At 45.6% G+C, this 18,680-nt stretch overlaps 2 protein-coding genes across 2 annotated transcripts in view; one reads left to right on the forward strand and one right to left on the reverse strand.

Annotated features, from left to right (window-relative positions):
• cdh23 (cadherin-related 23) overlaps positions 1-18,680 on the forward strand; it is a 197,629-nt gene that overhangs the window by 44,194 nt on the left and 134,755 nt on the right. Inside the window, exons 4-6 of the mRNA XM_085428695.1 lie at positions 2,513-2,655; positions 2,970-3,017; positions 3,378-3,470. Of these exons, the coding sequence (XP_085284821.1) occupies positions 2,513-2,655; positions 2,970-3,017; positions 3,378-3,470 (284 nt within the window). The remainder of the gene's footprint in view (positions 1-2,512; positions 2,656-2,969; positions 3,018-3,377; positions 3,471-18,680) is intronic.
• On the reverse strand, positions 6,186-7,802 carry LOC146655931 (uncharacterized). The gene is made up of 2 exons (XM_085428811.1): positions 7,641-7,802; positions 6,186-7,564 (listed from the first exon to the last, which is right to left on the reverse strand). Exons 1-2 carry the CDS (start codon positions 7,800-7,802, stop codon positions 6,365-6,367), a joined length of 1,362 nt encoding a protein of 453 aa, XP_085284937.1. The 3' UTR covers positions 6,186-6,364.

Below are 18,680 nucleotides of genomic sequence, written 5' to 3' on the forward strand. Positions count from 1 at the left end.
TTCTACAATTTGTCGTTTATTGAAATGTCTAAATCTTTTTTCTACCTTAATTTATGCTAAGAATGTCTTTCACCAAAGTATAATATCCTAATACCTCAGAAATTTCCATATTTGAGGACAAAATAAATTATGTCGATCCTATTGTCTTTATCTAAGTACACCCATTTTGCTCTGTTAATGTCTATAACCTTAGGCAAGGTTAAAAAAAATCTGTTAATAAAACAAAACTGACCCACAGGAGCCAGAAAAGAAGTTCTCAGGCAGTGTTATTGGTCTCTGCACTAAATCTCTATGTAAAAAATTTATTTATTGCAATAATATATAACTGCACACATATTTGGTGATATAATATATTAGCATCTAGAGCAGCCCTTCGTTTGTCTAATCAGGGCAGAGAATCTAACTCATATTCTCAGTAAGTTGGTCTCGGTTCATCTTTCTTCTCAGCAGTAAGAGTTAATCTTCCACAAGACTGTCTCTCATACATAGTCTGAAATGAACATTTGTTATCCTTCACTCAAGTGTATGTCTACCCACGTGGAGCAGACAATTCGTTCACAGTCGAGAGGGCCAAAAGGAGGAGGAAAAAAAACAGTTATTATTGATGACTATGGGGTAAAATGCTTAATTTGCATCGTCTTCAACCAAATTATAACTCATATTGAAAGCAGCTGAATTTGCATAAATCTCATTAGACTGCAATGAGAGGGGTTCATAAATCGTTATATTAATTAGTCATTTTTGCCACCCTTTCATAAGAAAATGGGGTGTATTAATAAAACGAGAGGGGTGTGTGATTGTGAAGCCTAATTGGTCACTGTATTAAGCAGTGTGGTGCGCAAGTGACAGATTTGATTTAGTTTGGCTTCACTTCTGTTGTCTGGCCAGGGAGGGGGGACAAGTGTTTGTGTCTGTGCAATTATTGAATGATCTGTTTATTTTCTCTTCTGTCCATGCACTCATTTTAAAAAAACAAACCTGTTCCTAATTAACAGTCAAATGCTTACCTCAGCATATATCACCCTGAGGTCAAGAGGCAGTCAAAGAAAATTACACCCCAGATTAAGTTTCTGTGTTTCCGTGAGGTTATCCTGTCTTGACATTTAGGATAAATTCTCACATTTTTGAATTTACAAACAGCATTTTTTGCATTAACAGTGTGAGCACAAATAGCAGTTACAAGGCAAAGATAAGCCCACAGTGTTTTGGTATAGTCTTCTTCTTCTTCTTCTTCTTCTTTCGGCCGATCCCTTAATCTCCCTCCATGTCATCCAACCCGTGACAACAATCCTCCGCCTTTGTCTTTGGCCAACACAAGCACAGTTTCCACCGGCACCCTGTTGGCCAACAACACTGAGGACGGTCATTCTTAACCTGGACCCCGACCGATCATTGATGAGCCGTGTGTTTGATTTGGCAAAGATTTTTGCCGGATGCCCCTCCTGACATAACCCACATTTATCTGGGCTTGGGACCAGGGAAATACACTGGCTTGGCTGGGTTCTCGCTCTAGTCCATCCATTCATTTTCCCAAGCACTTATGCAGCTAGTGAGGAGGGTGCTGGAGCCCATCCCAGCTATGATAGGTTGAGAGGCAGGAAACAAACACGGGCAAAGTCTGTCACCGGACAGATCAGAGGCACAGGGCAGAAATGAATAGGAATTTCAAACTAGGTATCTGTGAAGTGACAGTGACTGGTATCTTAAAGTATTTTATGTACTGTATGTTTTGGACTTTAGTGAGGAAAACCTTGCCTCTGATATTTGTGAAAAAGCTTCTAATCCTTCCCGGATTCATATATTTCTTAATTTTTTTAATATATATAATATTATTTACAATGCTGTGCACAGGCAGTTTGACCCTGGAGGGTAATGAGCCTTGCCAACCAGCTTGGAGGTCTTGATACCGTCTTCTGTGCCGCTCTTAAACACAGCCTCATGATACATCTGTCCAGCGTGGCGGATTAACCTGCATGATAGCACGCCACCTCTGGTTTTGATTAGCCAGCTTCTACTGTTTATGATGAATGAAGCCCGTGAGCTGCTGCAGCTCCAATTAAAAATCCTTTGCTCCTGCACGCTACTGCATTTCTTTGTGCTGAGCCTTTGTGTGTTTTCAAGTCGTCTTCAGCCGTTACACTACCAGGACATCTGGAGTTTTACAACATATAGTTGTTGTGGTTCTCTCTTTTTTAGTAGGTTTCCTTGAATATAATGTTGAGAAGTCAGAGTTTCTGTCACAATCATGGTACCTTGTTAACTCTTTTGCATTTTATTTTGATGTATTTATTTATATATATATATATTTTTTGATCAATTTTTAATGCAAGGCTAACTTTTACATGTAACATGCAAATTGAAAATTCTGATAGGACAACTGCATTTGTGTGAATATTCAGGAATTGCATGCTCTCACAAATCAGCGCTTTCTAAATTGGCTCAGTCATTAAAAATTTGTTGATGCCTACTTTGACTTTGCAGGACTTCTGACCTTTGACTCTCTCGCTGACAGGTTCATCGGTGGCCCAGCTGAAGGCAGATGATCCTGAAGGCGAACCCCTCATCTATGGGGTTTCAGGAGAAGAGGCCATGAAGTATTTCGCTGTGACCAAAGAAACCGGTGTGGTCTGGCTTCGACAGCAACTCGACCGTGAGGTACAAACAAACAAACTCGTGCACACACATACTAAATGCTACACACACGCTCATACATTACCAAAGCAAATGCACCGGGTACAAGAAAAGACACACAGAACAATTTTGAAAATAGGATACGCGGCGTAAATTATCAAATGATGAAAGAGTCCCGAAAAGTGCAAAACAATGTGAGGGGAAAAGCACAAAGGACGTCGAGCTCAGAGTGGCTTCTGTAGCTCCTTTTTGTTTTCTGTCTCTGATTTTCTGCTCTGCTCCTTTGCTTTACATGTCTATGCAAATTTTGTGCTGATATGGATCTCTGTCTCCACCAGACCAAGTCAGAGATGCAGGTTGAATTCTACGTGAGTGACAATCAAGAGGTAAGAGACCGATTTGCACTGCGTTCATAGTTGTGACACATTTCTTCACACGCTGACATCCTGCATATAGCCTGACCTCATATCACACAGAGGCCTTGCAATCTGTCTCTTTTTCAGTCTCTCACTTTTACACTTACCCTTATTTCTCTTCCTCACATGACACCTGTCCGACTCAACACAGTATAGTTGCTGAAACAAGTGACATTCCACCTACTCTCCCCAGCGAGAAATCTGTCACACACCTGTCCTGTTTTCTTTGACTCTGAATCGTGGCTTTGTGTCACATTTACATTGACTCTTTGTCAGGAAACGTGTGGCAGTGGCTTTGGAACTATTTAACCAAGGTGTTTCTTTCCCCAGGTGGTCAAAGACACAGTTAACATCCAGATCGGAGATGTGAACGATAACGCCCCAAACTTCCACGGGCAGCCATACACTGTCAATATTCCAGAGGTGAGGATGCCCGGACATTATTTACCGATTGTACTCGAGTGGAAATGAGACTGTGATTTTATTCATTACTCTGGTATACATGAAAAAGAAAAGTCATCATATGCAAGACAATTTCTGTATAATTTGCTGGTTTTTTGAACATCAAAACAATGTCAAAGTAAACAAAAAACTTTTATTTCCAGTAGAAGAACATTTTCCTCTGGAATCTGTACTTCAAACTGATGAAAACTTTGGAAAACAAAGAGCTGCAATGAATTTTCAGAAACACTAAGAAAACATAAATAAAATTCACCTCACCGTCATGCCTATTGCAACAGCTGTATCTGCACGGTGGCTACGTCTGATTTATGGTGATCATCTCCTATTCATAGTGCATTTTTGTCTTTGCCATGCTGGAAATAGCAGTGTTTTGCTGCACCTGTGATCTTCCCACGATTTCAGGAGTTGTCTTCCAGCTAATGTTTAGAGAATGTGTACAGCCTCCTTTGCAGGGAAAAGAAAACTCCAGTGCAAACCTCAATCTCTATTCTCTCCTTTTTCTGTCCTCCCACTGAATCGGCTACCTTCCTTCTCAGCTCTCACTTCTTTCCATCTTTGTGTCTCGTCTATGCCCTCTCCCTCATCTAATCCTTGATATGAAGTAATACTTCAAACAGGGACTGAAATCCACACACACACACACACACACACACACACACACACACACACACACACACACACACACACACACACACACACACACATCCACAAGTCTTGTTGTGTTTATATTGAGCACATACCCCTTTGTGAGTCTTCACCAAATCTTCAAAGCCACTGGCTTTTTCTCTCCCAATCCATAAAGTCAGGCAAATAAATGGGAGAAATAAGGACTGTTTAGACGAGGCTGTTTAGATCACCCACCAGGGAAGATTCTCTCAGGCCATTGCATTGAACCGCCGCTAAGTTGTGTGGGACTCACTTATAGTCCACATGCAGACGTTTCAAGCTCTGCAAACAACAGGATTCAGTTTAGCCTTGAGAAAGCCATTAAACAGGGCTGCGTCTGACCCTCAGTCACTCACATACTGTTAGTTCCCTTGCATCACTTACTGAATTACTACTGCTGTCAATCCTGGCATCCTATTGATTAAAAAATTTAAGCTTATTTGTTTGAGGCTATAGAGAGTGGAAATAAATCAGACTCCAGTGTAGTCCCAGGCAGTACATACATCCGAGTTTTCCCCAGCATTTCTTTACATTGGAAATAGTGTAAGCCTGTAAAGTGAGCCATCGCTGAAAAGAAAACATGCAAACCATGTGTGTGTGCAAACACAATGTTAGACTAATGCAAGTGAAATATGTTTTATCACACATCTCAGTGAACTAAACTGCGTACTTTGCTCGACAAAATGAGACACTGCAATTTCATTCATATTTTCACGACTGCGTTGCAATCACAATGCAGCACACAGTCCAATCTGTACGCACAGAGCTCTTTATTAAGCCGCTCTCTTTTCCACTTAAATCCTTTGCCAGTTTTGGCAACTGTTTTCCTTCATTTCAAGTCAGCCTCTTCCTCATTTTGCCCTGTTTCTCCTTCCTCTACCCTTTTCGCCACCTTATATTATTTCTCAGCAACTTTAGTTACCTGCATTTTTATGGCCTCATTACTTCCGTGACCCTAAGCGACCTTTAGCGGGCAAAGCAAACATGCTGCAACATCACTTCATCATGCTGTCACTCACTGGACATGCCACAATGACTGCGGGTTAAAGTGCCATCAGCGCATCAAAGGAGAAGATGGGAAACGGCGATGAGTGTGGAGGATGAAAGAGTGGCAGAAGTAACAAAGCAGAGGCGACAAACAAAGGAGTCAAACAATGAGATTTACCGCAAGTGACAGAGAACGCAGGACGGAAAGAAAAGACCAGAAACAACACAAAGATTCTCGTGGGTTTTTCGAAGAAATAGGACAGGAGGTGTTATGAAGTGAGGCTCGACGGCACTGTCCAGATGAAGCAATGTGAGTGGCAAGGTGAGCAGTGCAGGAGGCAGAATAGCAGAGAGTGTGTGTAAATGTCATTTTAATTTGTAGAGCCATAAAGAGGGTGAAGGGGAGCAGGTGGGCTGCTAGCATTCCCTCTGTCAGTGCTAATGAGCTCGCCAGATTTACAGCATCCACACAGTTAGGCAGCCAGCAGCAGAGACCGGATACAAAGAGCGACAACTATTACCTAAAATAATGTTTTGATGGAACAGCAGATGGGCTACAACACAAATCCATTACTGGATGTGTCACGGTCTGGGGGGCAGACCGTGGGGGATGTTGGAGAAAGGACCCAAACGCTGGACTTAATGAAATGAACAGTGGGTTTATTTACAGTGAGGTAAATGTACACCACACATTGAATCTCCAAAAGTGCTCCCTCGACTCCCGTGACGTGTCTTCTCCCAAGTGCTGGTATCCCGTGCTCTCTGCCCCTGTGCCTTCACACACCCCGTGTGTCTTGCAGTCCTGTGTTCCACTCTCCTGAGGAAAAAACACAGACACAGCCGTTATGGCACCAACTCCAGCAGGCATACACTGACCAGCACTACAAACACTGACATGGAGTCTAACTCAACGATCCTGCGCCGGAGGAAGCTCCATCGCTCTGTTAAGTAGCTCCCCCGACGATCCTGATCAGAAGCAGGTGTGTGGTAAGCTAGGCGTGACCAGCAGCTGGCAGGGCCACACCCATCAGGCCTGCAGGTGGCTGTCCTTCATCCTCCAGCCTCACACACATACACACACCAGCATTGAACACAAGAACACAGTGCAGCAAACATACATCCAATACACTAATAACAATAAAGGTCCACACTGTTCACGAACCCCGAGTCCCCGGAACCGGGTCCGTGACAGTACCCCCCCTCTAAGGGTCGACTCCCGACGACCCCAAAACAAAACCACAGAACAACCAACCCAGGGCGGGTGGCGGGGGGTCCAGGACGGAGGGCCCCAAAACCACTCCGCTAAACAGCCACCACAAAGCAACAAAAGAAAAACACAGGTCAACAGTCCAATCCCCCGGTCCAGTGGCAGCAAACAGTTCTGGCGGCCGATCTGCAGGACGGCAAAACAAGCGGGACCCGCTGCGGGTTAGGCAGTGGCGGCAAAAAAGTTCAGGTGGCCTACCTCTAACCCCGTGATGGAAGCAGAACGCTTCAGGCGGCCTGCCACGGATCCGGTGGCAACGGCGTTGCAGCTCCGGCGGGCGGCCACGGGTCCGGTGGCGGCAGTGTGACTGCTCCGGCGGGCGGCCACGGGTCCGGTGGCGGCGGCGTTGCTGCTCCCGCCTCAGCACCACCCACGATTCCCGACGTGGCGGCCGGGCTGCAGGACGTGGCGGCCCCTCCGGCACGCAGACCTCCAGCTCTGGCTCAGCGGATCCCTCCGGACCTCCGAGCTCCTCCGGTGGCAGCGCGGGCTCACCAAGCTCGCTGAGCTCCTCTGCTGGCAACGCCGGTCCCTCCGGCTCGTTGAGGTCCGCCAGCAGCGGTGCGGGCTTCTCAGTGGGTGGCTCGCTGGGCTGCTCCGGCTCACAGTGCTCCTCCGGCTCGCCGAGCTCCTCCGGCATTAGCTCGCTGGGCTGCTCCGGCTCACAGTGCTCCTCCGGCTCGCCGAGCTCCTCCGGCAATAGCTCGCTGAGCTCCTCCAGCATTAGCCCGCTGAGCTCCTCCGGCTCACAGTGCTCCTCCGGCTCGCCGAGCTCCTCCGGCATTAGCTCGCTGGGCTGCTCCGGCTCACAGTGCTCCTCCGGCTCGCCGAGCTCCTCCGGCAATAGCTCGCTGAGCTCCTCCAGCATTAGCTCGCCGAGCTGCTCCGGCTCGCCGAGCGGCTCCGGCTCGCCGAGCGGCTCCGGCTCGGGCATGCTGAGCTCCACAGCTGGCGACGCGGGCTCCTCCCGCTCGCTGAGCTCCTGCTCGGGCATGCTGAGCTGCTCCTGCTCGCTGAGCTGCTCCTGCTCGGGCATGCTGAGCTCCTCCGGCATTAGCTCGCTGAGCTCCTCCGGCTCGCTGAGCTCCACAGCTGGCGACGCGGGCTCCTCCCGCTCGCTGAGCCGCTCCTCCGGCTGCGACGCGGGTATAGATGGTCGTTGATCCCGAGGTGAAGATGGCGATGCGGAAGCTGCAGGTGGCGAAGATGACGGTCGAGCGGGTGATGTGGATGGTGAAGTCGAGAGTTCTGCGGTCGCTGCAGTCTGATGGGACGCTGGTGGAGAAGTAGCTGCAAAGGGCGGAGGTGATAATGGTGCGGCAGCTACTCGTGGTAGACTGGACAGCGATGTAGAAACAACAGGCGGGTGACATAATGGCAGGGTAGTTCCAGCAGGCATATCAGCCTCCAACTGAGGATGAAGACGAGAGGCTGACTGGACTGGCTGTGCTACGGCTACAGGCTGGGCAGCTGGCTGTGCTACGGCTACAGGCTGGGCAGCTGGCTGTGCTACGGCTACAGGCTGGGCAGCCGGCTGTGCTACGGCTACAGGCTGGGCAGCCGGCTGTGCTACGGCTACAGGCTGGGCAGCCGGCTGTATAAACATAGCCCCAGAATAAACAGTTCTAGACGAAACGGTCCTAACTCCTGGGTCCGAAGGAACATCAGGAGCACAGTCTCTTGAACCAGGAGGAAAAAACTCGTTCTCAAAACTAACATTGTCATCCTCCCAAACAGGAGAAACACGAGCTCTAGGGTTCACGGAGCTGGCATTCACAGCCTTGGGGGAAACAGTCTGTTTATCCCTAGGCACGAAAGGTGAATGAAGGGAGACTCCGTCACTCACCCTAGGCGGTTGTTTGAGCCGAATCCCTGGCTCCTGCTGGAGCTGTGAGTGCTGGCTGCGTGTTCGCTGCCTCCCTGTTGAAGAGGGAGCGTCGCTGGCGGAATGTGACGAGGGCGGATTCTGAAGTGGCTGCTCCTGCTGTGATGTGGAAATGCTGGGTGAGTCAGGTGGCACGATGATAATTCCTAACATTTTGTAAAAAGCTTGTGCAGGTGTAAGCAGATTGCTGGCAGGCTCGTAGTAATCCTCCCGGGACCGGCTGGAGCGTTTTCTGCGAGACCGAGGCGTCCGCGGGGAGGAAACAGACGAGTGGGCCGACGGGTAGGCTGCCAGCGAGGAACGGCAGCACGGAGGCCCTCCAAGCACTAGTCGGGTCCCGTCAAAACGGGAGCTGCGCTTCCGCGGTGAGTCCGCTGGGTCCATAGTGGCAGGATCGTTCTGTCACGGTCTGGGGGGCAGACCGTGGGGGATGTTGGAGAAAGGACCCAAACGCTGGACTTAATGAAATGAACAGTGGGTTTATTTACAGTGAGGTAAATGTACACCACACATTGAATCTCCAAAAGTGCTCCCTCGACTCCCGTGACGTGTCTTCTCCCAAGTGCTGGTATCCCGTGCTCTCTGCCCCTGTGCCTTCACACACCCCGTGTGTCTTGCAGTCCTGTGTTCCACTCTCCTGAGGAAAAAACACAGACACAGCCGTTATGGCACCAACTCCAGCAGGCATACACTGACCAGCACTACAAACACTGACATGGAGTCTAACTCAACGATCCTGCGCCGGAGGAAGCTCCATCGCTCTGTTAAGTAGCTCCCCCGACGATCCTGATCAGAAGCAGGTGTGTGGTAAGCTAGGCGTGACCAGCAGCTGGCAGGGCCACACCCATCAGGCCTGCAGGTGGCTGTCCTTCATCCTCCAGCCTCACACACATACACACACCAGCATTGAACACAAGAACACAGTGCAGCAAACATACATCCAATACACTAATAACAATAAAGGTCCACACTGTTCACGAACCCCGAGTCCCCGGAACCGGGTCCGTGACAGGATGAGAAGGCAGAGTGAACGTACAACACACTGAGAAGCATTTTTTCACATTCCCTAAACTCAACAAATAGTCCTCTATAAAGGGAGCCCTCTGTTGACAAGCTCAAAAGCTTTTGCTGAGTGTGCGTCTGTGCAGCACCGAGATCTGAGCAATTTGGAGCCCATCCGTTATTTAAAGACCAACCTTCCCAATACCTCACACACTCCTCAGCTCAGCTGCCTGACCCTTACACTCACCCACCGGGAGCCGGTCAGTGCCACTGAAATAATATCAAACGCCACCAGAAACAGCTTCTGTTAAGTGCGCCCAGTGTGTGCCACCTCCTGCTGTTCAGACAATCCTTGTTCTTGAACACAGTTTCCTTCTTTTTTATTTTTTTAGTCATTTATTCTCATCTAATCCTCGTTCTCTCCAGCATTTTTTTGTCATTCTCGCTTACGCACACACACGCACACACACACACACACACACACACACACACACACACACACACACACACACACATATATATATATATATATATATATATATATATATATATATATATATATATATATATATATATATATATTAGGGGTGCAACGATATTCATATCGATATTGAACCGTTCGATACAGTGCTTTAGGTTCCGTACGCATATGTATCGAACAATACAACATTTGTAATTTATTTTATCAACTTTCCTTCTGACGATGCTGTCTGTGTTGAGCGCTCAGTGAATCTGCGTTCGACTACTCCGCCTAGGCTGCACTGTCGAGCGCAGATCTACTGAGCGCTCCACACAGACAGCATAGTCAGAAGGAAGAGCGCAGGGCAAGCTAGCGAGACAGAAGTTAAGCTCTCCTTGCAACATGGACCTCCCCCACCCTCATTTAGATCTGGCGTTTGGAATTATTTTGGTTTTCATGTGACGTATGACCCTGAAGGTAAGCGAGTCATGGACTAAAGTAAAACAGTATGTTGGATGTGCCATGCAATGCTCAATTACATGGGTGGGAACTAGTGTGTTAGCGCAGTTAGCTCGTTAACGTGTTGGCCGTCTAGCCCCATGCACGGAGCGATCGGCGGTAGCTCGTTAACTGAGATTTGCCATGTTGTGGCGTTAAGGTCATTTCAACGAGATTAACCTGAAAGCACTAGTGGGAACACAACGAATATGACTGCACATTTACGCCGACATCATCCTAGTGCAAAGACAAGTGGAAGCAGACAAAAAAAAGCAAGCATGCTACTAACTTTAGCCGAGTCATTTAGACAGCTGTTAGCACATGATTCTCCTTATGCTGCTGAGAATATAGCCCAGAAGAAGCGGATAGTATAGCTTTTATTTTGGAAAGAGACATTTCTCTGTAATAAACTCTCTTTTCCAAAGATGAGTGATTCCTCAATCAGATACAGGGCTTGCAATATCGCTAGCCCGACGTCCTGGGGCTAGCGATTTTTTTCAGTCGGGCTACCAAAATCTATCTCTTCCCTGCCCGTCGGGCTATTGTAGAAAGGAAAAATATATGTCAATGCTTTTGCATTCTTTCAGAAATGTAGCTGGGTAATTATGTCATTGGCATCGGTGAGCCACTGTCAATATGTGACATTGAAGTCGCGTTTGAATTTGCGCTTGTTTTTTTGCTTTCACTTTGCAATCGTGCGAACTGTGTATAGAGAGCGACAGCACTGATCTGTGAGTGATGATAATTTGTCCACCAATTCCTCTGACATCGTCTTATTAATCGTTAGCTTACTATGCAAACATGACAAGTGAAATCTCCCTCAGCTTAAACATGTGAGAGGTTGATCGCGCAGAGAATCGCTGAGCTTATGTGAGTGCGTGTGTAAAACCAGCAGCATATATATTTTAGTTCTGCTGAGCCAAATAAGACAGGTCAGGGTGAAGAAGTGACAGCCAAAGAAAAGCTTACCACAAAACGGAGAAGTTATGACAAATCAGACTATAAGGCAAAAAGAAAGTGCAGCTTTATGGTTTCATGGACAAAAGAATTTCTGTGGCTACGATATGACGAGCTAAATAACCAGGGCTGCACATAAGTGGTCCGCAGGTGCGCATTCGCTGTCAAAATAAAAAACACGCACAAGGGTTAGGGTTAAATTTAAAAACTGTACTTTTGAGTTAAAATATATATTTATAATTTTAATAAATGACAAATTAAAAAGGCATGAACATTTTTTTGTATCGAAAAAATATCGAACCGTGACACCAAAGTATCGAACCGAACCGAACCGTGAATTTTGTGTATCGTTGCACCCCTTATATATATATATATATATATATATATATATATATATATATATATATATATATACACTTCACACAGATACATTTATTCAGAGTTTATAGCCATTATCTCTACTCAGTTTCCAATGACCCCTGCAAAGCATCACTATAGTAAAATGTGCTTTTCTTTATTTTGGTTGAGCCCTCCACTCACAATATTGCAGAATTCAGATAGCATATCTTTTTCGTCCTCTAGTCAATACTCTCATTCACCCCTCCCTACAGTAAATATGCAATGCAGTGGAATCCTGTCTTGGATAACGCAGTAATGATGAACATGAGATTGTATAGCCGACTTCTGACCAGCGCTGTAATGCGGTGCATAGATGGATTAAACGTATTGGCAAACAAGCAGACAGGCAAGAGGCTCCTAGTGATATATACCCAAACTTTATCTGTTTACTGTCTCTCAGGTATGTCAGGCAGGTGAGCAAATCCCTCCTCAGCCTCTATTTTCTATCAGCCATATCTCAGTGTCCCTCTCTAACCTACGGTAATCTCTGATGAACTATGGCTGATGATATAAAGCAGAACAACCCAAGGTGGAAACCCTTCAGGTGAAAGTCAGACATCTAAAGAAAGAAAAGCCCTCCATTCTGGCGAGTTGCTGTGCCTGTTTTTGTTTCTTTTCTTTTTTATAGAAATATACTATTAGGACTCATTCTTAGAAACTCTAGCTAGACAAATATCTATCTGCTTTCTCATATTTTTGATTAATTAGAGGGTTTTACCTGTTTATGCGTTTGTTTTATAAACGTGTGGAATTCAAATCTTCATTGTTTTAGCTTTCCGTTGTTGGCTACTACTTTCTCCCACAGGTTTGAGATGGATAGCATGAAGACATTTCACATGCTAAACACACAAACACAGAGGCAAATGCACTCATATTTTAGATAATATTGGCAGAGGGTGTTTGAGAGCTCCTATTATGCCTGCGAATGAGCTGTTTAGTGCTTGATGTAGGCTTTGGCAGCAAAGCAGAGGCACCTGCTATTTGATGTGCCCTCTGTCGCTGTCAGGTAGAACATAGACAAATCTGTTATATTCCTTTCTTCTTTGCCTTTGTTCACTTCTGAAAGCTGAAATTCAATCTCTACTATTTTATCACCTTCTGCCCTGTATCTTAGCGGGTTGCAGCATCTGAAGGTAATTTGTTTACCAGGTAAGAAAAAAATATCTTAGCCTAAAAAGCAAATACAGTATATGGATGCCTTATATCTTTACATTTGCAAGGTTGTCTGAGAACTTGAAAACAAAAGTCTTGCTTGTTGTGAAATACATTTCTTTTGAAATTATCCTCATGAAATATGTGTTACTGAGTGTTTACATATCCCACATATGCACTGCACGCAAACACAAACACACTGCACAGAAACACACACCTGCTTTCGATATGAAACTCGCAAACTCACTCCCTTTCTCTTTCATTTTCTCCCCCTCTCTCTCTTTTTACCTCCTAAAAGTCGGATTTGGCCCATAATTATATTAGTATCATCTCTCCTGGTCTCTCCTATGGTGAAATTGAATCTAGTGGTTACAGAGCTGAGTGGTGGCTGGTTGACAGGCGCAGGCCTCGAAGAGAATTCTGCTTGACACTAAGACCCTGAGCCCCATAGGGAGGGATGGAGGGATTTATGAAGAAAGAGGAAAAAAATGGATAAAGTGAGAAGGTTAAATGGGAAGCAGTCAATATTTTACTCACCTAAGGCACCATTTATAACTTTCCACTTTCTACAGTTTTGGTGCACAGAATCTAATCCTAGGGAAACGTTGTACGTCCCCATTTTTGGAGAAGAAATGGGATGCTGTTCGAAATGTAGAGAAAAAACAAAAATGATTTCTAACCACGTAAAGCCTTTGGCGCAAATAGTATAAAGTCCGCTTGAAAATCTCGTAACTAATTAAGCAGAAAGGCGATGAATAATATGACTGGCAGTGTTGGGGTAATTGTTACTTTTCTTAAAAGTAGTGCAGTACATTACCTAATTACTCACCAGAGAAAGTCATTCATTACACTGCTCATTACGTTACTCTCTTGTTAATCTATAAAATGACCTGAAACACATTGGCTCATAATGATGTTATACAAACAGACTGTCCCAGACCCTATCGTAATGAGGACACACATAGGACCTATGAACACAAAACCGACAATAAACCGACAACGCAACGATCAAAACCAGCCTAAAGACACTTCAGTTGACACAGTGGTTCTATTTCAGAAACATAAACAGGACTGCTCGTCACTGCTGTTTTTTACCTGTTGAAGTTCAGGCTCTGGCTGCTGGGCCGGGGTGGGAATGCACTCATCTTTATCACTCTGGGTTCTTGGCTAGCTTTGCGTTAGCTCGCTGTCTGTGCAAATGCTTTCAGCGGACTTGAGTTCTGTCAGCAGTATAATGCAGTCGTCTCCATCTTGAACACAGTTTGCGCTTTACCATCACTCTCTTGTCCTTAAAGTAAGTCCATATCTCTGCAGTAGACTGCTCCACCATTTATTTTCCTGCCCTCACACACATCTGACATCAGTTGACTGTAGCACAACCGCGCAGAAGAAAAAAAACGTGTTTTTTAATTTGCCCAATGTGCAGATAGGGGCAGAATCTTTGTTACTTTGCAAGTAACAACATAATTGTATCTGTAATGTAATGACAAAAATTAGCACGTGGCACATTAATACGCCTTACACCCAACACTGAGGACTGGGTGTGGGGAGTGGAAAATTGAGATCTATGTTTTGTCCTCTGTTGTCAGCTAACAGTTTACATCATGCCTACTTTTCTGAAGTGTTGCAATAGGTAAGCTGAACTTCATGTCTGCATTGCTCATTCTGAATGGAATAGGTTCTTTTCTTTTTTGACTGATTAATTTTTAGACTTCAGTGAGCCTTTCTGGACAAAATAGCTACTTAAGGGAGTTGTCAGAGAGATTGTCGAGCCTGTACACCAATTTTTTCCCGCATCCTTTCCAGTCCAAGGGTTAACACAACACATACTGCCAGGGCATCACATACTCTGCCATTCGTGAAGGTAAATCACCTTCTCTTCCTCTCTTTATCTTTCTGTCATTTACTTTATCCCGCTGAGCATGAAGAGCACCTTGATTTGTGTGCTACGCAGAGATGGGTGGAGAATTTGTCTGTCAAAAAAAGGGAGGGCTCATGTTTGCGAGTGACCATCGGAAAGTGTATTTCGGGGAGAGGGAGACAAGGGGAGAGAAAAAGCGAGGAGTAAAGAAAGTAAGGTGAGAGCGCACAAGGAAAGCCTGGAAAGGGGCAAGATTGAAGGGAGAGGGAGAACGGTGTGCACTCCCAAAAGCCATTAAAGTTTGATTCACCCACTCCTCACTCTTTGAATAAATCAACCTGTCGTTCCCTCTCTCCCTTTCTTTCAAGTCTGTGGTTCCCACCTCTCTGTGCCCACCCCCACCCTGCCTTTGGCACTCTCCTTCTCTCTAACACTCCGTTAGCAGAATTGTGAATTCTGACGAGTTTTGCCAACATAAAAGACAGCTACGCATGTTGTCAGTCCCTCCATATTTTGTAGCTGCTTGTGTTAATGTTTATGTGTGTATAGGAGACAGAGGAAGATAGAGTGCTAGCTCTCATGGCACTTTTGTGTTTTTTAGACCTTTCAAATACACGATTTAATCTGACAGCATCTGTACGTGTTGGCTACATGTATGAATGAGCACCCCGGTGTCTTTTCCATAAGTACTTATCTCTTTCAACACAGCACATTTAACGGATCGGCACAAAAGATTAGACCAGTCTGATCTATAATGGGACGTGTTTGTGTGTAGTGAGCGCTGATGTTTGTTGTCACTTTTGAGTTGTTCAGCTCACTTAAAAGTTTGGTGAATAGGATATGCCGCAGAAATATGGGAAAATATAGATTTTTGTCCATCATGTAGTAAGAAAATTTTTACTTAATTCAACCACATCATTTGTTGTACCGTCTAATCTACGGTGTATGACAAACGTTCTCCATCACTGGCTGAATGAAACTGTGAGACACATTGCCGTGAAAGTCACCTACAGAGTTTGGCCACCATGTGCCACGACGACAGCGTCATTACACCTCTCTGAAACTCTGTGTGTGTGTGTGTATATATATATATATATATATATATATATATATATACTAGGGGTGCAACGATACTCATATCGATATTGAACCGTTCGATACAGTGCTTTCGGTTCGGTACGCATATGTATCGAACAATACAACATTTGTAATTTATTTTATCAACTTTCCTTCTGACGATGCTGTCTGTGTTGAGCGCTCAGTGAATCTGCGTTCGACTACTCCGCCTAGGCTGCACTGTCGAGCGCAGATCCACTGAGCGTTCAACACAGACAGCATGGTCAGAAGGAAGAGCGCAGGGCAAGCTAGCGAGACAGAAGTTAAGCTCTCCTTGCAACATGGCAAATTGAACCTCCACCACCCTCATTCAGATCTGGCGTTTGGAATTATTTTGGTTTTCATGTGACGTATGACCCTGAAGGTAAGCGCGTCATGGACTAAAGTAAAACAGTATGTTGGATGTGCCACGCAATGCTCAATTACATGGGTGGGAACTAGTGTGTTAGCGCAGTTAGCTCGTTAATGTGTTGGCCGTCTAGCCCCACGCAGGGGTAGCTCGTTAACGGAGATTTGCCGTGTTGTGGCGTTAACGTCATTTCAACGAGATTAACGCTGACAGCACTAGTGGGAACACAACGAATATGACTGCACATTTACGCCGACATCATCCTAGTGCAAAGACAAGTGGAAGCAGACAAAAACAACAAGCATGCATGCTAAAAACTTTACCCGAGTCATTTAGACAGCCGTTAGCACATGATTCTCCTTATGGGGACCTGATATGTTTAATATTGTGGCGAGCTCAGACAAGGAGGAGACGGAGGTATTGTTTGGTCTTGCTTCCCGTGAGCTAGCCAGGGAGCACAGCCGTTTATTGACATCTGCAGAAGAACACTGCCGCTAGCTAACTGCTCAGCGCGGCAACCGCACAGCAACAACAACACACAGGGCGCCCTCTGACCCCGGAAGGACACACCGTCGCAGCGAGAGGGCGTCACCCGTCACTATGGCAACATAAACAAAACATAACTGTACAAACAGAACCCCGAACAGCCCTGACCCGCTACATAGCCCCCCACCTAAGGGGTCAGTCGTCCCCGACGACCCCATTGCCCTACACAAAGTCCTGCAAATGTCCAGGTGCCTTCTTTTGGGGCACCGGCCGGTCACGACCGGCGGGGGAAAAGTCACTCGGGTCAGAACATGGGGTGCCACCATCATCCCACTTCTGACACCAATGTGGCGAGCTCAGACAACGAGGAGACGGAGGTGTTGTTTGGTCTTGCTTCCCGTGAGCTAGCCAGGGAGCACAGCCGTTTATTGACATTGCAGAAGAACACTGCCGCTAGCTAACTGCTCAGCGCGGCAACCGCACAGCAACAACAACAACAACACACAGGGCGCCCTCTGACCCCGGAAGGACACACCGTCGCAGCGAGAGGGCGTCACCCGTCACTATGGCAACATAAACAAAACATAACTGTACAAACAGAACCCCGAACAGCCCTGACCCGCTACAATATGCTGCTGAGAATATAGCCCAGAAGAAGCGTATAGTATAGCTTTTATTTTGGAAAGAGCCATTTCTCTGTAATAAACTCTCTTTTCCAAAGATGAGTGACTCCTCAATCAGATACAGGTGTTACCGCGCCAGATCCGCGGCCCCGAACCGTAGTAAGGAAACCTCTGGCAGTTACTTGAAGGTTCCGTAACTGACTCGTAGCCGGCAACAGCTTACTATACAGGTCAACTCCGCTAGCAAAAAGATCGAAGGAGGCGTAGGAAACTGCTTCACCGAACTTTATTTCTTCTCTAAGGCACGAACACCGCGTACAGTGGGCTGAAACAGTTTACTCACAGCGAGCATCGCCGACACAACTCTGGCTGTCGAGGGAGTTATTATATTCCTTTTATTTATTTTCTTTTCGTCTCTTCTGTAGCTAACCGTTACTTTTCCCCCTTCTCCGCTTTCTCTCTTCACACACACACCAGGCAGTCCCGCTACACACATCCCGAATACATTTCCCATCAGGCTTCATCCTTAAAGGGCCATGCCTGTAACACAGGGCTTGCAAAATCGCTAGCCCGACGTCCCGGGGCTAGCGATTTTTCCAGTCGGGCTACCAAAATCTATCTCTGCCCTGCCCGTCGGGCTATTGTAGGAAGGAAAAATATATGTCAATGCTTTTGCATTCTTTCGGAAATGTAGCTGGGTAATTATGTCATTGGCATCGGTGAGCCACTGTCAATATGTGACATATTGAAATCGTGTTTGAATTTGCGCTTGTTTTTTGCTTTCACTTTGCAATCGCGCGAACTGTGTATAGAGAGCGACAGTACTGATTGGTGAGTGATGATAATTTGCGCACCAATTCCTCTGACATCGTCTTATCAATCGTTAGCTTACTATGCAAACATGACAAGTGAAATCTCCTGCAGCAAGCTTAAACATATGAGAGGTTGATCGCGCAGAGAATCGCTGAGCGTTATGTGTGTGTGTGTAAAAGCAGCAGGATATATATTTTAGTTCTGCTGAGCCAAATAAGAGACGTCAGGGTGAAGAAGTGACAGCCAAAGAAAAGCTTACCACAAAACGGAAAAGTTATGACAAATCAGACTACAGGGAGTGCAGAATTATTAGGCAAGTTGTATTTTTGAGGAATAATTTTATTATTGAACAACAACCATGTTCTCAATGAACCCAAAAAACTCATTAATATCAAAGCTGAATGTTTTTGGAAGTAGTTTTTAGTTTGTTTTTACTTTTAGCTAATTTAGGGGCATATCTGTGTGTGCAGGTGACTATTACTGTGCATAATTATTAGGCAACTTAACAAAAAACAAATATATACCCATTTCAATTATTTATTTTTACCAGTGACACCAATATAACATCTCCACATTCACAAATATACATTTCTGACATTCAAAAACAAAACAAAAACAAATCAGCCAACAATATAGCCACCTTTCTTTGC

Source organism: Rhamphochromis longiceps, linkage group LG13, assembly GCF_057381845.1.
Source record: "Rhamphochromis longiceps isolate RC_006_pf linkage group LG13, R_longiceps_female_GT1.1, whole genome shotgun sequence".
Classification (NCBI taxonomy): domain Eukaryota; kingdom Metazoa; phylum Chordata; class Actinopteri; order Cichliformes; family Cichlidae; genus Rhamphochromis; species Rhamphochromis longiceps.

What these genes read in the sequence shown, in the direction of transcription:
- LOC146655931 (XM_085428811.1), bottom strand. Translation starts at nt 7,802, where the DNA reads ATGTCACCCGCCTGTTGTTTCTACATCGCTGTCCAGTCTACCACGAGT. An exon ending in TCCACATCACCCGCTCGACC is followed by an intron (nt 7,565 to 7,640) that starts GTCATCTTCGCC and finishes CCCGCGTCGCAG; the next exon opens with CCGGAGGAGCGGCTCAGCGA.